This window comes from Coffea arabica, chromosome 10e, assembly GCF_036785885.1.
Source record: "Coffea arabica cultivar ET-39 chromosome 10e, Coffea Arabica ET-39 HiFi, whole genome shotgun sequence".
Taxonomy (NCBI): Eukaryota; Viridiplantae; Streptophyta; class Magnoliopsida; order Gentianales; family Rubiaceae; genus Coffea; species Coffea arabica.
Genome location: NC_092328.1, coordinates 7,054,956 through 7,074,539, shown reverse-complemented (window position 1 = coordinate 7,074,539; position 19,584 = coordinate 7,054,956). Strand labels below are relative to the sequence as shown.

At 35.0% G+C, this 19,584-nt stretch overlaps 2 protein-coding genes across 3 annotated transcripts; both read right to left on the bottom strand.

Moving 5' to 3' along the window:
• Positions 1-1,626: 1,626 nt before the first annotated feature.
• LOC113711756 (putative lipase ROG1) lies at positions 1,627-6,528 on the bottom strand. The gene is made up of 10 exons (XM_027234949.2): positions 6,028-6,528; positions 5,718-5,785; positions 5,456-5,526; positions 5,095-5,364; positions 4,527-4,687; positions 4,323-4,378; positions 4,090-4,142; positions 3,890-4,013; positions 2,578-2,675; positions 1,627-1,992 (listed from the first exon to the last, which is right to left on the bottom strand). The coding sequence occupies exons 1-10, from the start codon at positions 6,327-6,329 to the stop codon at positions 1,921-1,923; spliced, it is 1,275 nt and encodes a 424-aa protein (XP_027090750.1). The 5' UTR covers positions 6,330-6,528; the 3' UTR covers positions 1,627-1,920.
• A 7,352-nt stretch (positions 6,529-13,880) lies between these two features.
• LOC113710900 (pentatricopeptide repeat-containing protein At1g03100, mitochondrial) lies at positions 13,881-17,795 on the bottom strand. 2 transcript variants are annotated; one of them, XM_027233964.2, is made up of 2 exons: positions 17,272-17,795; positions 13,881-16,892 (listed from the first exon to the last, which is right to left on the bottom strand). In XM_027233964.2, the coding sequence occupies exon 2, from the start codon at positions 16,733-16,735 to the stop codon at positions 14,366-14,368; it is 2,370 nt and encodes a 789-aa protein (XP_027089765.1). In that variant the 5' UTR covers positions 16,736-16,892; positions 17,272-17,795; the 3' UTR covers positions 13,881-14,365. The 2 variants fall into 2 exon arrangements, with proteins under 2 accessions (XP_027089765.1, XP_027089764.1); XM_027233963.2 differs by having other exon boundaries at positions 17,362-17,795.
• Positions 17,796-19,584: the final 1,789 nt, after the last annotated feature.

Here is a 19,584-nt window from a genome sequence, read left to right as displayed (position 1 = left end):
GGAAGTCGTAAACAGACACTACTGTAGTATTATCAAATTGATTGACCAATTTTTCTTCTCTTCTTATAATTACCATACCAAGAAGTACTCTGAAACAAATTATTATATTATTGTAAATCTTGGAATTTTGAATATATTTTCCTAATTCTCTTATTTGTGTGAACTTGTATGTAGGAATTAGAAAGAGGAACCGACAAGCCATTTTAATGTGACAAAAAGATGGAACAAGAATTACTTCTTTGATCACTTCACCTCAAATGTCTGCTGTTCTTTTGGCCTAGAAGTGGAAAATATGCTGAAACTTGAGTTGCATAAAGAAATTTGACCTTCTTTTTTTTGTTTCTTTTTTTTTTTTAAATACTTATCTGTGTGCTTGAGGGACAATTGATATCCTTTATCATGTATAATTTGAGAAATTCATGAATAAAGAATTGGACTCGTCTGGTTGAAACTGACTTGCAAATGTTGCAAATATGTATAGTATCTATCATTGGCGGCATTGGGTATGTCATAGAAAAAAAAAAATTTTTTGGGGGGGGGCGGTAAGTGTGGCAGGCACAGAATTGTTTTGTACCGATTCTTTTCTTCCTTGATTTTCCTTCTCAGAGAACGCAGAGCAATTATTGCAATTCTCCATAGGAGTAGATGAAAAGGTCATTTTCAAAGTTTGATTTTTGGGCTTTTGTGAAACCACTCGTGCGTCTATGACCCTTTTTTTTTGTTTTTTTTTCCCTCTACTATCTGAAAGGAGTATTTGAAAGCCAGATGCTCCTCAATGTTCCTATTGTATGCAATCTAATAGAGAGAATCATGTGGGGATTGATCATCTATGTTTTGGCACATCAGAGGTAGAAGAAGTGGAGTTCCCATCATCTTTACTGTTTTCCCCAGAGAAAGTTGATTGCAACGGGCCAATGCCTCGGCCAGTTTGCTATGGTGTTTTGCTAGCTGTTTTTTTTTCTCTCTCAATAGTAATGTAGTGATTTCAGATCCTTTGAACTTAAAAAGTACTAACAAATACAGGGCATTGGATTTTGTCAAATTTCAATTAAACTCACTCACAAATTATGCAAAGGTACAATGATGAAAACTAAAAAGGGCTATTTCTACATTTTATTGAGCTGCTAACTACACCATGGTACTGTAAAACGGGCAGTTTCAGTTTGCCCTGCTGCAGATTCATCTTAGTTACTTCTACTACTCGTAGCATCCTTACGCCATCGTGATTCAACCAACTTCTGCAGAATTTAATTATCAAATCACCGAGTTAATAATGGAGATCCGGGGACAGTGGACACCTACCTACCCATAATTCTGTCAGCAGTGCTTCCTGCTGCAGGTACGTACCCTGCAAGGCTTTGTCCACATTGGCAATTTGGACACCAGTAGTAGATAAGGTCCCATCTCCCCACCATAGGCTTTACCCGTTTTCACCTGCTTTGGGGCACAGAGGACTCCATGTGGGAGCTTCACCTATGCTCAACTTTATGCATTTTCATTTTCTTCCTCGTGCCAACTGTGACAACAGTATCTACTCCTATTTAGGTAGGTACATATTGTACAGGGTGGCCAGAAAGAAACAATAATTGTACATGATCCACCTGATTATTTTCTCAAACAATCTAGTGAAAAAGAAAGGGATTTATGTAGTATACACAATCAAAAGAGTAGATTACAGTAGTGGAATACCACCTCAAAGAATTAATGAAGTATGTACATATCGGACCTCTGATTTTTTGTTTGTGTTGCTGGCTCTTCTGGAATAAGACAATAAACAGCAAAAATTTGACTCCTCTAAATCCAGTTCCAAAAGGGTACATGGGTTGATACTGGTGCAAGACAGCAGGATTCTCAAGAATACGGTATATATGATGATATATCTAAGATATGTGCAGTGATAAGAATACAAAATTTCGACTTCTACAGCTGGAAATTGTCAATCATATGCTGTATTACATCGGCACCATCAGAATTCATACAGTGGCTCTGTACCTGGAGAAAAGGTAACCGTAAGTCTTTTAGTTTATTATATGAAGATGAAGAGTAAGACCTTGAATCGGCAAATTCTACAACATAAAGAAACTGTAAACCAGGTCTTGTATAACATCGGCACCATCAGAATTAGTGCGCCAATATATTACCCGCACAAGTAGGAAAACAAGAATAGTTTCTTGAACCACAGAACTTGCAGCGGTGGCAGAAAATAATTATATTAGCTGATTGCACCGTAGCAGCATTCAGCGTCATCCTAGATGGTTAACACCTCTAACATCATCATAAACAAGAAGATAGATGATGCCATTGTCAAGTGTTTTATCAGTAAGGCAGTAAGCATCTAACTACGGACTCAGAGCAATGGAAGAGATTTGTGTAAACTGGAATTCTAGTGCTTGGATGTTCATTTATTTGGCTGTTCAATGGAGAAACTCAAATTGGTAACTTTCACGCGTCTAACGTAAATGAGACAAAAATGACAGAATAAAAGACCTAAGCAAGCAAAAAACACATGATTTGGAAGTTCCTGCAGCGAGCAAAGGCATTATTGACTCGTTATGGAGCTCGGGGTTGAATACATGCCTGAATGGTGGTGTGAGCAAAATATCTCTGTTTACTTCCTTTGAAACTGACGTCAACACGTTCCCAGCTCAATTTTGTTAAACTTCTCAGCATGACCTCTAAGATTTCGAGAATAGAGATTAAATGAATGAATCAAACATCACACGAAATTAAAATGGATGAACAATCAGCGAAAAATATTTAAGCAGATGCAAACAGCTCAATGCTAAGAAAATCGACAAACGAGCGTGTCAATAAAATAATTGGCATATAATTCCAGATGTATATATTCTCATGACATCATGCCGTGTTTTGGGTCCTGATGTCACCAAAAGAAGTGGCTGTAGTTGTAAAGAACTAAAGTAGTTCATATGGTCCTCCACCATAGGATTAAGTTTAATTTCTGAATATTTGACCATACGATTGAAAGAAGATAACATGGCCTGTAAAATGGTCCGGTCCAACTTCCCACCAAAAGAATTTAAATTGTCCAACAATTGATAAGCCCACATTTTGACACACAACTTCATTTTATCCAAGTCTGGTAAAACACAGGATTAAAATGGAACTCTCAGTTGCATGAAGACTTCAGCAATCTCTAATCTCTTCTGAAATTTCCAAAATCCTTTCTAAGAACCTTGAATTGCCTTTGCATTCGACATCAATAGCATCATCTACTCTCTCATCGGACTATAATATTCAGCCCGATTGGCAGTTCGGCACTGCCTAAAGACACATGGAGTTTATTTACCAGCTCAAGAATACAGAGAAGCCACTTAAAACATCATTTTTAAACAGTTTAATTTACAATAACATGAGATGGATTCGATAAATATAAATCACCGATCTGCATATAGGATGCTTTAAACTTAGTTCTCTCAATGTCACTGAGTGTACAGCCCACTGTTGAGATGTGTCAAATTACCAAAATCTGGAAGTTTTCTCATGCCACTAACATACAGATAGGATTAATGTTCTGGATAGTTTAATAAGAGGGATTATGTTTTCCACCAAGAGTTCATAAAATTGATTTACTCAGACCAGCTTACACTTCAAAGTCACATTTAATTGCTCATGCAATATTGCATATGATTGGCTCTCAATCCTGGTCTGAAAAGCTACATGGAAACTACTACTTGTGTATCATCATGATGTGTAACCATCACTTTAGACCAAAATCATCAACATATTTCCACCAAAACTTAACTATTTACACTTTGCAGGATCAACACCATTATCTAATGATAAATGGATTGCAGGTCAAACTCCCTATTGAAGAGCTCTGATAAAAAAGAGACTTTATCGGTTAAGGGAGGAATAGGAAAAAACAAACCTTCCATGTCCGCAATCCTAAATCCCTCGACTCGAACATCCGTCTCTTCTTGTGAAATGGCTGTTTTTGCAGTCTCTACGTTCACGATATGTGGGTACTTATCATTTTTTAACAGATTGCGCCGCTGAAAATATAATTAAACAGTCAGAAAATCATTTTATATGAAAACATCTTTCCAAGTTTAAATGCTAAATGTTTACCTTTGGAAGCTCATTCCGACGTCGCAAAGATGATGTACTCCACCCAACAAGATCTGCACTTAGTTAAGTTCTTCAAGTATGGCAGAGATTTTAAAACAAATGAAAGTAATTAAACCTGCAGCAATGTTATTCTTCAATATCTGTAACTTAAACAGTTTCTTGACTGCATAAGATATCTAATAATTTCTACTAAAGTGGAAAAGCTCCATCAATTCAAGGGTATAACAGGATACGGTCATATCGTACATTTGCATAGGCCACGCGTTGCTTAAATGATTGCAATGCGGATCTGCAAATCCAGGAACAAGAAATAAATGGTAAAGAAATAGAAGAAAATTTTCAGATATTCTGTTGGACACATGAAAAAAGAAGTAATAAAAAGTTTATTCTTCTTTGTTTAATTCTTTGGGACAATAAGTTCATTCATGTTTGCTCACATAAATTGAAGATCTTCAGAATCATTGACCATTTGAAACAGAAGTGGAGGTTTCCCATCATGACCGTCAGTCAGAAATAAATGCTTTCCGGTTCTTCCAAGTATCCCTGCTGTATGTGATGCTACTTTCTCCAAGGTGTACAATCCACAGAACAAAGGGACCTGTAAGTTCATGAAATGATAAAAGAATCATTACTAGAGTACTGGAGTGCAAGAACACACAAAAGCAATGCATGCAACCTATGAAAGTTCCAATTGTTGGCTACTAGGTACTGCTACATTACCTTTAAACTAGGAGATATAATTCTAACAACATATGATAGAAATATTAAAGAACAAACCAGCAGATAAATCTCAGGTCTTAAACCAGAAACACTGCAGCCATGATGGCACTGCTACATTGTTGGAGTGGTTATGTAAAACAGAAGGTGCACACAGAAAAGGTTCATAATGTAGTATATGAGCACTTCTCCCTGCTCGTCATTTGTACGCACATATAATGCTGTATCTGTTAGAGGTGGTAATCACCAAAATCAAAATCCAGGAAATTGATGCTAGCAATTATTCACCTGTTTATGGCCCCTTGAACCAAGGTGAGGAGTTGCAGAGGTTATAAAATTCACAGGGTCCAGTCCAGCAATTTTGCCTTTATATTTGTCTTCAGATAATGATTCTTTGGATTCGTCAAGCTTACAATCTCCATTTTCTTCGTGGGATTTTCTGGTAAAATCTTTTCCATAAAGCACAGCTATAGCATACCTTGTTACCAGGCCACCAAGCGAATGACCTAGAAAAGATATCTTCTGAAGGTTTGGATGCTTTTGAACAACGGATAACACCTGAAAATTTGGATAGATTTTGGTAATTAGCCCGATAATGAATTGCAAAAGCAATAGTTAAGCGCTAAGACAAAAGCCATGAACAACAAACCTCATCAGCCAGCCTCTTTCCCATTACATCAACCCCATCAAATGTCAGCATTGCTGAGTTAGACTCACTGCCTGAAAATAACACGTTAATTCGACATCATTTGTATGATTGTATAATGCATCTACACTGACTTGCTCCAGCTGAATTAAAATCAAATCAGATGTTCGACAAAATTAAATTTAAGCTCATGTAGCTTAGTAAGTCACCATAACAAACAATGCAAATTTATCTAAGCACTACATTTATTGAAGATACAACTTACAATGCACTAGAACATCCTTGGGATATGCCTTCACAAACTGTTTTGCAACATACCTCCAATTCTGTGCACTGCGATACAAAAGGATCACAAATAAAAATCCAAGTGCAAAACACTAACACTAAGGCGCGCGCCGCCCAAAAAAAAAAAAAAAAAGAAGAAGAAAAAAGCCTAGAGCTAAACATTAATTTTAGTTAACATTTAATACTTTGCCAATTTAATTTAATTCTTTGAAACTTTTAAACTTATGAATAACAACGCACCAAATATATGAAAAACTGAAGTACCAAAAAAAAAAAAACAAAAAACTAACCTTCCAATAATACCGTTAACCATAACAATTAAGTGAGTCGGTGTACGATCCGTAACAGCCTGCATATTAAAACTTCCCTCGCCAGTCGGTTCATCAACCGTCGGATATTCATCGTCCATTCTGATACAACTGAATCTTCGCAGAATAAAATTTCGCCTCTGTTTCAACTTCTTCTTCCTTTTATCCTTGTTTCCTTTCTTCTGCATTTCTGCTCTGTTCTCCTTCTTTTCTGAACCCATTTCAAGGTTGCTATCTTCAACAGCTTTAGAATCTTCCTTCATCTCCTCCTCCACAGAACCCATCTCGCAATACCTCAAATATCGATCGACAATCTGTTCAATTAGTTTGATTGTAATAGAAGGTGCGGAGCTACTGTGTGACTACGTGTAAACGAGACGACTAATGGAGGAACGAATGAAATGTCAGCAGAAAGGGGCTCATTAAGTCAGGACTCAAGACTCATGTTTGGAATATGAGTATGCTGTCTGTTTCAGTTTGTTTTCGCCGGTGTGTAGTTAAAAAGGTTGGGACCACACGCCTCGTCCTTCTTGTATTCATTTACCCGCAAAAACTTTTGTTCAAACAACAAATTTAATGGCATAACAAATTTTTTTATACTATCTTTCAATTTTAATTCAAGATGGGAATGATTTATCGAAAAGACAGATTTAATACTAATTGAGGTAAAATTTGCTGTGTCATTATTGAAATCCTAAATACCAATTTCCCACAAAAAAAAAAGCAAAATTATACATATTTACAAAAAAACGTAAAGTTTGATTGAACCTATTTCAATTGCTATTTTTTTTGCCAAATGCTAAATTCGGCGCCTTTTGCAGGGTTGTAAAGTTCGAAGATGCTTCCAGATTCAGAATATTTCATTATATTTGGGAACTGGGAGCTTGTGCATGGCAACTATTGCCAAATGCTACAATTTGTACAGTCAAAATAATAAGGCGGACAATTCGTAATAATTACGGTTAATTGCACTTTGTATCCTTTAACTGGACCTGAATTCTCATTTTGGTTCCTAAACTTTAGAATGATTATAAAATTTGTCATACTTTAGTCCCTATAATATAAAACTTGTTCATTTTAGTTCCTAGAATATAAAATTTGTCTCAATCTAGTCCTCAAAATGTACTCACTTAGACATAAAATCTGTCTCACTTCCTTAATCATGTTATTTAAGTGAGACAAATTTTATAGTTTAAAAACTAAAGAGTCTCATTTTAAAGTTAAAGGACCAAAGCAAAAATTTGAATATAGTTGAAGGGTGCAAAATGGAGTTAATCCTAATAATTAAGTACTACTAGATTTATTTTTTTTATACTATAACAAGAATAATGCTGTGTGTATGGAGAGAGATGAGTTAGATGGTCCAAATGAGAAAGTGTAAAACCCTATTTGATAACCTAATTCATCACTTAAATTAATGGATTCAAATCTTAACATGTTCGGACATGTTTGATAATAAAAAAAAATTGAACATTTGAATTAATTAAATGACACTGAATTTTCTAGACAAAATTCGCACTTATCACTTAATGTGATATACACTCAAATATATCATATTTAGTATTTAACAATTTAACAGTTTAATGGATTTAAACTTCAGATTTCATATCTCAATTTTCAAATTTCAGTTTTATCAAACTCACATTCCTAATTTCGAGACTTCCTGTTTATTCTTAAAAAAAAAAATTTAACTACTGTATAATTAAATGCTTTTGGTTTAGCTTTCCACTTTGGGCTGATCCGTTTTCTTTTTCACCTAATTTTTTGGAGTCTTTCGAAATGCCATGTGGTATATTTGTTCAGATCCAGTTTTTCCTTTAGCAAAAAGGGCAAAAAGGGAAACGTCAATTTTGCAGGGCAGGTGCAAGTTTGAAGATGCTTTGAGAATCAGAAGAATAATGGTCGACAATCTTTTTATTTGGTCCAACTAATGAAATGGAGAGTTAAATATAATTAGTACCCTCACTTAATTTAATAAAATATAATACTGGTAGTAATGTGCTTGGTTTCTAGAATACGACAAAGTCAAAGGTTGGCTATTTTTGGTAGTCCGTTGAATTTTCAACTGTTGAACTATACTTCCAAGTCTTTGGAGCTGCCGTCATGGGATTTGACTACTAATCCATTTGTTGGCCATAAAATTGCGTTGCTATCCTGCTACCATTTTCTTAATAGTTGTTTTTTTTTTTGTCACATGAGATTAGAGGAAGGAAACCACTGGGTCATTGGCTCAGTGGCCACCACCTAGTTAGGCCTGTCAACGGTCCCGGTCTAGACCCGGACCCGATCCGAATCAGTAAAATTATTGCGGGTATGGGTAGGGATTTAATTCCGTTATTCGGACCCGGATTCGGATCCGTTTTGTCAAACAAAAAAATGTGTCGGATACGGAATATAGTATTCTGACCCGTATTAGACCTGGATTCGGATATAAATGGATTAATAATTTAAAATATATATATTTATCAATATAATTTGATTAGGGTGATGTATTTGAGTAAAGTCAATTTGATTTATTTTTTTATTTGGTTTTTTTTTGTATTAGTTAGAAATTAGCGTACAAATATAATTTTTTCTCATTTTTATTAGAAATTGTAAATTTTCATAATTTTTTTTGGATAGACCCGGATCCGGATCCGGAACATAGAGTAGAAGAACCGTCAGATAAACGGATCGAATCCGGATCCGATTTGGTATGCTGTGTCCGGGTCCGGAATAATGAATTTTGACCCAAACTTGGCTCGTTGACAGGCCTACACCTAGTTGGGTAGGATGGGAGGCACAGTTTGAAACCCTGCCTCCCGTCAAAATGCCACACTTAAGTGGTTTGTTTTCAAAAAAATTCAGGTAGATGTGCTGTGCATCCGTCTGGTTTGGTGATGGTTCAGTTCTCTCCGGATTATCCCTGGATCTCCTTAGATCCGCCCCCTTCCTCTTAGTGTAGGATAGATTAGATTTATCGTCTCCGAATCAGAGGAAAGAGAAAAAGAAGTGAGCGAGGAGACGAAAATTGAATTGCGCGCCATGATTTCTTTTAGTCATCTTATTCATTGGACCATGAAAACTTGATTGACACGATTAGGTTTGCTGTTAATGTAAATTGAATAATTGTTTTTTTGTTCATTAATGGAACCAAAAGAAATAGAAGCAAATTTATATATGGAATTTTGGAATCCTTACCTCAAAATTCCACTGTGGAGTTGATGATGGGAATGTTGTCTCAAAATTCTATTGTTGAATCAATCTAAGGTCTCATTTGGGATTATGACGGCTTATAAAGAAGTCTTTCTGAAACAAGTGTTTTTAATAAAAAGTACTTTTAAGTTATCAAAATTTGAGCCACTTAAGATACGGAAAATTAATTACCAAAAACACTATAAGAACTTTTAATAGCATTTATTCTAGCACCTCTAATTGATCAACATCCACAGGCTATTTTATGGGTCATTTGGGAAAGCTATTTTGTTTATCAAATTGATGAATTTGAATCTTAATCGGATTGGATTGAACATTAATCCAAGAGGCTGGTGGTTTCAATTAGTTTTAGCCAAATTCAAGAATGTTATGTTCTATTCATAATTAATTTGTATTTGAATTCGATGTTAAAATAGTTTTATCTCTCGTGACTTTGTCAAGTAAATCGTGATGGATGATTTTCAACTATCTCATTAATAAAATTGCTATTATTCTATCCCCAGAGAGAGAGAGAGAGAGAGAGAGAGGTGGTTTTATCCCCTAATTTTAAGAATTTCAAAATTCACGTTGTTATTGTATAAAAATGAGGGTGAGAATGGGAAAGCAGAACAAAATTATCAAACAATATAAATTGTTGAACTTTGTATATCAGAGTTGCTCTGATAAAGGGAAGAGAGAATAGGTTCCAGGAACATTCAAGAACTCCAACTCAATGGTCTCAGGAATATTGAATTTTTGTATGTTTTCCTGCTCTAGAATTGTTTGGTATTGTTGAAAGTCTATTTTTTACAAAATTTTGTTATTCAGCTTTTCTAAAACATATGCTGTGCAATCTAGTTTTATATAAGCCATCAAATGTTCAAAAAAAATTTCTTGTTTTTGGTTTTATTTTTGGCTTTGAAAGGAAACGGGTCCAAAAACTGCAGTCCTAACTTCTCAAACTTAATTAAATTGACATATAATTTTATTGTTTTCCTAGTACCTTTCCTTCAAAAATAGAAAGAAAAAAGAAAGAAAAAAAAAATCTGGGTTTGCATCTAGTTAAGAAGCAAACTCTTTCCTTTGAGTTGTGAGGAATTTGTTTCCTAAAAAGTTTGTGTTTTATTTTTTACAAACACTCTTCTATAACCTTAAATATTTTTCCATGAAGTTTAATCCAACACTAAGTTTAATTAAGTCAGTTAATAATCCTACAAATAGATGTGTGAGACTTCCGAGTGTTTTGATTCCTTCTCTAATATTGAATAATCTCCGAATATGTTCAAAGCCTTGTCCCATCCTAGAAAATCACTTCTCTGATATTGAATAATATTATCTGAATATGATCAAAGTCTTTGTCTCATCTCACCGTGAACACGTTCTCGTGAAAGCAACATCACTGTGCCTAGACATTTTGGGTTTGTTTGGACAGGAGGATATTTGAAATATTTATTTGAGATAATTACTGTATCACTTTTTGTGATGTGATGTATGTGAGATAAAAAAAAAGTGATTGAAAATTATGTGTATGATGCAAGCAAAACAGAATTTGAAAAAATTGAAATTGTTTTTTTAGACCAGTTTTCTTTCTTAGTTCTGATTCGTTTAATTCTTGGCTACATGATCAGAATACGATTGGTCTAATTGAAATTATAATTGGTCTAATATGAAATGTGTGACTAGTTGTAACTCATAAGGTCTGTATTTCTTGAAACCTAAGGGGTTATAATCCTATATGCCCTCTCCACTGCCTCTTGAAATTCTTACATTTTTAACTCGCACAAATTATTCGTAGGTCATTTTATGTGTATTTAGTTCTACAAGACTAGGTGCCTGTTTGATAACATAAAAAAATGCTGAAACTGAATTCATTCAGACATTCAGATATTGTGGGTGTTTGATAAATAAAAATTCACCTGCTGAACTTATTAAGTGATACTGAATTTGTATGTGTTTTTTTCAGCACAAGAATCGTAGCTGAATGTTTAATTTGATAAGAATCAAGAGATTTACTTCAACTACTTTATCTTATCTACCAAATATATCCCTATTTGTTAATTACATTCAAAATCCTTATCTAATTAAACAACATAATATTCCCTATTTAAAATCCTTATCTAATTAAACAAAACAACTTGATATTCTCCATTCAAAATTTTTTTTAACAATAGTATTTTTTTGCAGTAATTTTCATCCACAAACATTTATATTTTGATATAAATATTTTTTGTGCAGATAAATATTATTTATGTAATGCAACTTATTCACACACACGTGGCTTTATGACACCATATCGAAATATTAAATATTGATTGTCTGATTTTCGAAATGCTTTTCGTCCAAGATCAAAACAAGAACGCTTTAACCAAGCACATGCAAGATTGATATATGTAATTGAACGTGTTTTTGGAGTATTAAAAGCTCGTTTTCCCATTCTCAAAACGATGAAACCATACCCTTTTCTCACACAAAGAAACATTGTCATTGTATGCATTGCTCTTCACAATCATTGTCATTTTCATATCTAACAATTTTAAGTTAATTAAATCATAGGTTCTATTTCCTTTTTGAATTAAAAGATAGAAGGGCAAAATTGTACAATTTAGCTTCTTAAGCATTAAGTTGTAAATATTTATCAAACAGTATAAATAGATTCAACATTAAGATTCAGACATTCATATATCTCTTTTCAATTCTTAAAATTCAGTAAATTAATTATTTCGGTATTCAGAATTCAGATTCAGTGTTATCAAACGGAGCCTAGGACCTTATCTTCCAAAACTAGAAGAATGATGCACCTTCTAAATGAGATGCTCAATTACAATAAGAACACTGAACACTTGTCTTTCAACTAACTATTTTATTATTTATGTATATACTTTTTAAGAACGTCAACTATGCAGCTCAAAAAAAAAAAAAAAGAGGGAACAAAAAAGAATGGGTTTGTTTGGATAGAGAGTATTATTTGATTTTTTATAATGTGATGTACATGAGATAAAAATTTTTTTGAGAATATAAAAAGATAGGTTGAAAAATATGTTTATGATGCAGGCCAAATATTATTTGACAAAATAGAGCTATCCAATATGTTAACTAAGCCAACATAAACCAGGCAGCGGAATGCTTTTCAAATAACATTTGCAATTTGCAAACAATTAATGAGTCAATAACAGGAGACAAGACCAAGTTTATAAAATTGGCAATAACAGATTTTTACCTATTTGCTATCTTTGTTCTTTTTTTTCGATACAATAATTTTTAGGGTAAAAAACAAAAAAGCTCCCTGTGGTAAGGCTAATACACAGAAAAGCCTCTTATGGTTCCAAAATATATAACACGGCACCTCATACTTTGAACTAAATTGTAAATGTGACGGAATCCGTTAAATTTAACGGAAATGATTTATTGGAACCTAAAAAAAATTTTTTATACCTAATTTTTATCCAATATACCTATTCTACCCCTTAACCCTCAATTCTCTCTATTTAGAGAATAAAACAAATAATTTTTTTGAGTTGTCTTTTGCTTTATTATATCAGGGCATTTTGGTCATTTTGTTCATTTCCGTTAAGTTTAACGGATTCCGTCACCTTTACAATTTAGTTCAAAACATGAGAGGTCGTGTTGTATATTTTGAAACCATGAGGGCCTTTTTTGCGTATTAGGTTTATCACAGGTGGCTTTTTTATTTTTTACCCTAATTTTTATTATACATTAAGTGAAAAAGGTGGATCTAAAAGAGTCAATGAAAGGTTTAGAAAGAATTAAATCGCAACTGGAACAAGCGGAATACTTTCAAAAGAGTCTGAAAAAAATACAAATTAAGAGATTTGATTTCTTGCCTCACATCTAATCCAGTAAGAGCTTTAAATCTTTCTTTGTGACTTGCTCGCAATCTTTATTAATCTTCGCTCAAGGAGTGCTTTTAAGTAGTAGTAGTATATCTTATCTTTGTCCGCTCATTCACAATCCATTTAAACGTCTTCCATGGGTCAACGTGTGCAGAAATCGTTCCTTCCCTTCCTAGGCTGACTAGACCAGGTCGTTAATGCCGACTCGTGTTAACTCGTTATTGACTATTAGCGACGACTTGTCGCAGTCTAGTTCCCGGGGCTTCAGGTGACTATAGAACATGCAAAAATGAAGAACAACGAATACATTCTCAAATCGACGGCTTTTTTGAAGCAATCAGATTAAAATTCAAATGGCCGCTTCCCAAAACGCCTTTTACATATTCTTCACCCAGAAAAGAAGTTTTTTCAAGGAAAACCAGGATATATTCCCCTTCGCTTTTTTTTTAAAAAAAAATCTCCGTAAAGGAGTAAGCCTTAGGTAGCACCTCAAATTTGACGCACAACACCTTGCTATCTTCTTTTGAAAATTTGCGGCAAAAAGGAGTCCCTTGAGTAACATGATTATACGTGTCATCAGAATAAGGAAAAGGAAAGGAGCAAGAGTCTAGCAAATAACAATTTCATGAAGGCACTGCTGCAGGTACAGCTGAGAAATATGAAAATTATTCATGCTTCTAGTGTTCTGGATTATTCTGCACCAAGTTCAGAAGGAAATTGTACTGCACACATAAATTCTCAGATGTATATAAAATAGATGGCAGTAAAATGGTTTATCAGCAGATCAGGGCAGTCCTTTAGTTACCCATGTTGATATAAAATCAGATGCTGTTATTGTCAATGAGAAGTTCAACAAGCGGTCCTATCATGAACCGAGTTCTACATATGTACAAATTTACATGTAATATGAAATGGAAACCATTGACAAATTAGTAGATCATTCACTACTGTCAAGTCAAATTTTTGAATGAAGAATTTGGAGAACTAAAATAACTGAACTCACAACTAGGTAATACAATTGCGGAGCGGACTCTGCGCAGGCACCAAGATGAGTACTTAGATTACATGACAAGACTAATGGGGAGTGGTTTCAACCAACTCCACTCCTCCAAATAAGTGGAGTTCAAAGACCACAATCGGCAGTTGGGAACTTGGTATCTGCAAATCTTCTTTTCAAATTGTGGGGGCTTTATTAACGGTTTTCTTTTCAATGGCCAGCTAAAACAAATTCATCAAAGCAGGAAAGCCTTGATGAAATAGTTAATTCCTTGAATATCACCACATTGATGTCTTCTTCAACTTAGACCAACCCACTTTTTGAAATTCAAAGCTGCTTCTCTTCTTTTCATTTGGGATTCTGTCTGAAACTTTGGAGCCTTGCCCTTGTATAGTGTTTTATGGTACTTCAGGAACAGGGTTCGGTATCTATATTTGTCAATGAACAAGTTTCCCCTCTCAAGCATGTCAACAACTTCATTGGCTCGAACGAAGAACCCACCCCTCACAAATGTATAAAGCACAGCATCCAATAGTTCCTGATCAAACTTCATCTTGCTGGAAAAGGCAAGAGCCTTCATCTGACCCCATAATTCTGTAACCTCTGTATATTTTGTCCCAATAGCAGCATAGCCCATTACAAGAGAGTGGAAAGTTTGTGCATTCGGGGAGTGACCCAAGCTTTTCATTTTCTTATATGCATTTTCAGCATCCTGCATCAGCCTCTTCTTGCAGAAAAAGTGAATAACATTATTCCAGGCATGAACTCCACAATCAATTTTATGCCCTTCCTTAATTTCCTGCAAGAGTTTTGACATTAGATCAGTTTCACCACTCTCACTACATCCTTTAACCAGCATCTCAAAATCTTGATGACCACCTCTGCGTATTTTAGCCTCTTTCATCTCTTTGAACAGAAAAAAGGCCCCTTGAGTATCCTTTTGGAGCACCTGTGACTCGATCAATGCTTCATAGCAGCTTGCATCTAGCTGTATTCCAGCTTTACGGGCATCCCTAAGCAATGATGTTACCTCTCCTGCTCGATTTTCTTTACAATATGCTTTTAGGAGGTCGGCATATACAGAAGAACCAGTTCTAATACCTGCCAAGCGCATTTCATCAAGCAGATCATGAGCCTGGTCTAACCATCCAAGGGATATGCATGATTTTATGACATGTATTAAGGTAGACTTATCTGCAGAAACTGGAGAACCTTCTTTCTCGGCTTTGATTAGAAACTCTGCCAAATCTTTTGTCCTCTGTGATTCCAAGAAAGCCTTAACCAATTTCACATACAATCTCTCTGTTGGCTGGAGAATACCATGTTCAGTAGATATTAATTCTACTTGTCTCTGTACCTTGAAAACCAAAACATCAAGTAATTCTTTGGCCTCTGCCTCAAGTTTCAAAAACTTCCTGTCTCTAGAGAAATTTTCAAAAGACAAAAGAGGGCGTAGTGTAGGATATTCCACTCCATCTGGTTCTCTGCAGTCTAAATCCTCTTTAGAAACATGTCCAGAGGATGATCTATTACCATTTGCTACCATTTTGAATGCTGAAGTGGTTGCCCCAAAAGAACTTTGCGCTTTCTTTGCCCTCTGAAGCATTTCCAGCACCATTTGAGATGCAGAATCTAGATCCCCGACTTTTAGATGACTTGAGAGTAAGCAATTATGAAACTGGAGAAACTGTAAGTCACTTACACCATAAGATTCGTCAATTTGCCTCTGAAGCTTCTTCAGCTCTTCTGTTCGTCCGTTATTTTCATACACATGAGCCAAAATGATCAACAAGGTAGCATCCACTTTTAAACCGATCCGAGGCACCATGTCAAGTAGTTGCTCGGCTTTCCTAGCAGAATTGAATAGAAGACAACCCGCCAAAGCAATGCTAAATGCAGTTGTATTGGGTTTCATGGCTATCAATGGTGCATTGACCTTTTTACGTGGGTCCACCCTTCCATCCTGGAATAAATAACCAATCTCAAGAACCAACTCAGCTGCAATGTATGCTCCAGGAGAGGTCTGTGACATATATGCCAGGATTGTAGCCCAAGCATTAATGGGTGGAAATTGCTCCATCTCAATAAGCTTTCTCAGAATAGTTGATGAAGGAACAGGCAGTCCACATCTAGCAAGTCCCAAAGAGAGATAAATTAGAGTCTCCTTTTCAAAAAGGTTCTGCTTGTGCTCTTCTGAGGCTTGTTCAAACAATGCATAAGCCTTCTCCAGCCATTGAACATCTAAACTTTCTACCAACGAAGCTACAAGCACATTGACAATTGATTTCCTAGGAAATCCCTCCATATGCATGTATTGCTTGTATAAATTCCAAGCATCACTTAGTCTGAGTTCCTCGATTGCAACTTCTAACTCCTGGCACAGTTTGCCTGGGTCTCGAGCCTGGACAAGAATTGTTCCTGCAACAGTAGAAAAAGGTAGTGAAGAACGAGTAAAGCCTGTCCGGAAATCCAAACAATTGCTTTTCTCTATTAAGTTGGTTGATTTTAATTCCCTGATCAGGGTGGAAGGCCTGCAACTCCATTCTGCTACTGAAAATTTCTCATAAGTCCTCAAACCACCAGTAGCAAGTGATTGAAGTAATGCAGAAGATAGTCTTGGAGTATGGTAGGCCAGTTTCCGCAAAGATATCATTTCTCCATGTAGCATAGTTCATCTACTCAAATTGATTAGAAATCAGACCATAATCCTTTCCAAGAATGAGATGATTCAGCAATCCACATAGCATTCTAATTCCAATTCTGGCAGCTATTCAGCAGCAATATTATAACCATGAAACGAGGGATGGCAACCACAGAATGCAAACCTGAAAAAGAATAAAGGTGCAATTTAATCAAAAACTCACCATCACGCAAATACACGAGAATTATGACATTGCAGAAGCCAGAGGGGTCTAAGCTGAAAAATGCTAAGCACAAAAAGAAAGTGATATTTTGTTAAGAAAATGTAATTAACAAATAAAATTCAATACGAACACCCTGTCCATCATTTCAGTATCAGAATTGGGAGAATCTACTACAAAAACTTAATCCAAGAAAGAATAATGAAATAAAATTTTCTGATTCCTGAATATGTCGAGCTTTCTAGTAACCGTAAGTACCAGAAAGCCATGACCACGATGTTTTCTTTTTTCCAATTTCAGCTAAATTTCTTCTTCGCTAATAACAAGGTTTTATGAAGCTAACATGAAAAGGATGCATCTAAACGCAGACTAGTTGTTCAGACAAATGCGCAAACACTTCATCGGCATGGCATATTCACAAAATCACGAGTACCATCAAACTTGCAACCAAAGACCAGCTCCAAATCACACAACAACAATGCTGACATCCATCTAGTCCTCAAGCGCATATAAAACAAGTTGGTGCTAAGGAAAATGGTGGAGATATTCTTGTTGTCAATCCTGAATACTAGTGTATTATTCGTCGAGAATCATATGTTTCGACTGAGCCACAATATTCCAGCTGCGATTGAAAGAATACATGGAAAGAAACGGAGAGATGGTTAGAATCCACATTCCAGACAGGTGCCAGCGAATTGAAGGAAGGATCTTAAATGACTCAGTATCCTGAAGAAAATTTGAATTAAACTACTTTTCGAGTCCCACAAGGCAAATTTAAACCAACATCTTGGCAAGTGTAGGTTTGTTTTTGACGAATCTCACGCTGTCAATTGGCCAAACAAGGGCTGGCCAATTATCTTATTTAGATTGTATTTTACGGAGAATTTACGAACTTTTCAATAATGTTATTTGGAGCACTTTTACTGGTTAAAGATCAATTACTTCTCATGACAAATTATACGGTTTGAATTAGTTATTTTTGGGGTATTTTTGAAATATTTTATTATATTCATATAGGTGAAAAACTTTTATTGTAGATGAAATTATTTTTTATTTTTATTTTTTTAGGTTATTTTTTGTGTTTTTGAGGTTATTTTTGATATTTTTAATGTTGTTTTTGATATTATTTTTATTTGTGTATTACTGTAGTATTGTATATAAAATTGGAGTTTTTAAAAAAAGATCAATCCAAACGGAGCTAAATTTCTCGGCAACGGACCATCTTGAGTTAATTATAAAGAAATTGGGTAAAATCATTAAGAAACTCTCAAATAATAATAGTTAATTTTCGTGGCATTAGCATAGATTATGGAGTTATCTATTAAGTTCAAAAAACATGTAAAATGTACAAGAAGTAAGCATACAAAATCCTATGCAAAAGTGCAAAAACTGCTTTGTAGCCTAATGTACTTTTGCAATTATTTTAGTTGTATCTAAATTGGTACAACTAAAATTTTCCGTTTGGATTATAAGTTTTTGAAGTTTATATAAAAAATACAATGATGATACGATGTACGTAAGATGAAAAAATAATTAAGAATGTGTGATAGGAATGTTCCCAAAATTTTTTGGCGAAAATTCATAATCCAAACCCCTTAGATTTTCTCTAGTCTCCTTCCTTGGTTTACTTTTTACCATATTGAAGGCCATGACCACGTCTAGAAACCTTGGAATCCCAATCCTAAATTTGCCACATCAGGCTCAAGCCAATAACAGCCGTCACAAAGAAGAAAAATACTACACATATTCTTTTTTTTTTTTAATTAATACTAAACATTTTCTTAATAATATATAGATTATGAAAGAATTTATCTTCTCAAGGCTGATTCGACTCCTTGAAATCTGCTCATTGGTTGATTTAACTTCAAACAATGGCAAACTATCGTAGGCTTCTTTACGGCACCGTAGCACTGCACTAAGCTAACTATTCAGAAATCATCTGCTACATCCAAAACCAAGCCAAAGTAATGCTATCAAAGGATCCCAAAAGTTAATGAATTTTTCAATCCAATTTAAGCCCAAGTGGAAGAGATGAAGGGAAAAAAAAAAACCAATTTTGGAAACTAAATTTGCAAATTTGCAAGTCAGGAGAACCAAAGAAACAAAAATGCTAGGTTTGTGAGTAAGATACTTGTCCCGCATTAGTTTGGGAAAGGAAAAACGAGTACTTAATACATAGGTAAAGATTCAAGACCTCTTATAACTTAAAATTTTGAAGTGAAATATGAGTTTGGACTTATCTATTGGGTCTCAACTTTCTTGTGTTTTGTCCTCGCAAGATCTTGGACAAAAGATATTTGTACTAAAAATATATGCTGTGATGCTCCGTCTTTGGATTACCAAGATAAAAACAGCAAAGAGTTGCATGCAAGATCTTCATCCAAGGGCATTGTAGAATCAATGGACAACATATTTGTATAAATAAACCTACCGCTGTCATGCACGGTTCTTGGATTTCCGAGACAAAATGTCGAAAGCAGCAAAGAGTTGCATGTGACATCCCGCGCTTGGCGTCTAGTTAACTTGCAAAACTTCCAAACCCTCCAACAATCTTCATCACGGCTAGCTATAAATGAATCGCCATCCTGCATGTTGCTTCTTACGCCGAGTCTTAGATTCTTCGAGCACTTTTCACAGCAGAGTCATTGATTTGCAG

Excerpts from the sequence above, each read along its gene's own strand:
- LOC113711756 (XM_027234949.2), bottom strand. The coding sequence starts at position 6,329 with ATGGGTTCTGTGGAGGAGGAGATGAAGGAAGATTCTAAAGCTGTTGAA. Across the intron at positions 5,365-5,455 it reads GAAAGAGGCTGGCTGATGAG|GTGTTATCCGTTGTTCAAAA; the intron begins GTTTGTTGTTCA and ends CCAAATTTTCAG. Across the intron at positions 4,688-5,094 it reads GTTCAAGGGGCCATAAACAG|GTCCCTTTGTTCTGTGGATT; the intron begins GTGAATAATTGC and ends ATGAACTTACAG.
- LOC113710900 (XM_027233964.2), bottom strand. The coding sequence starts at position 16,735 with ATGCTACATGGAGAAATGATATCTTTGCGGAAACTGGCCTACCATACT.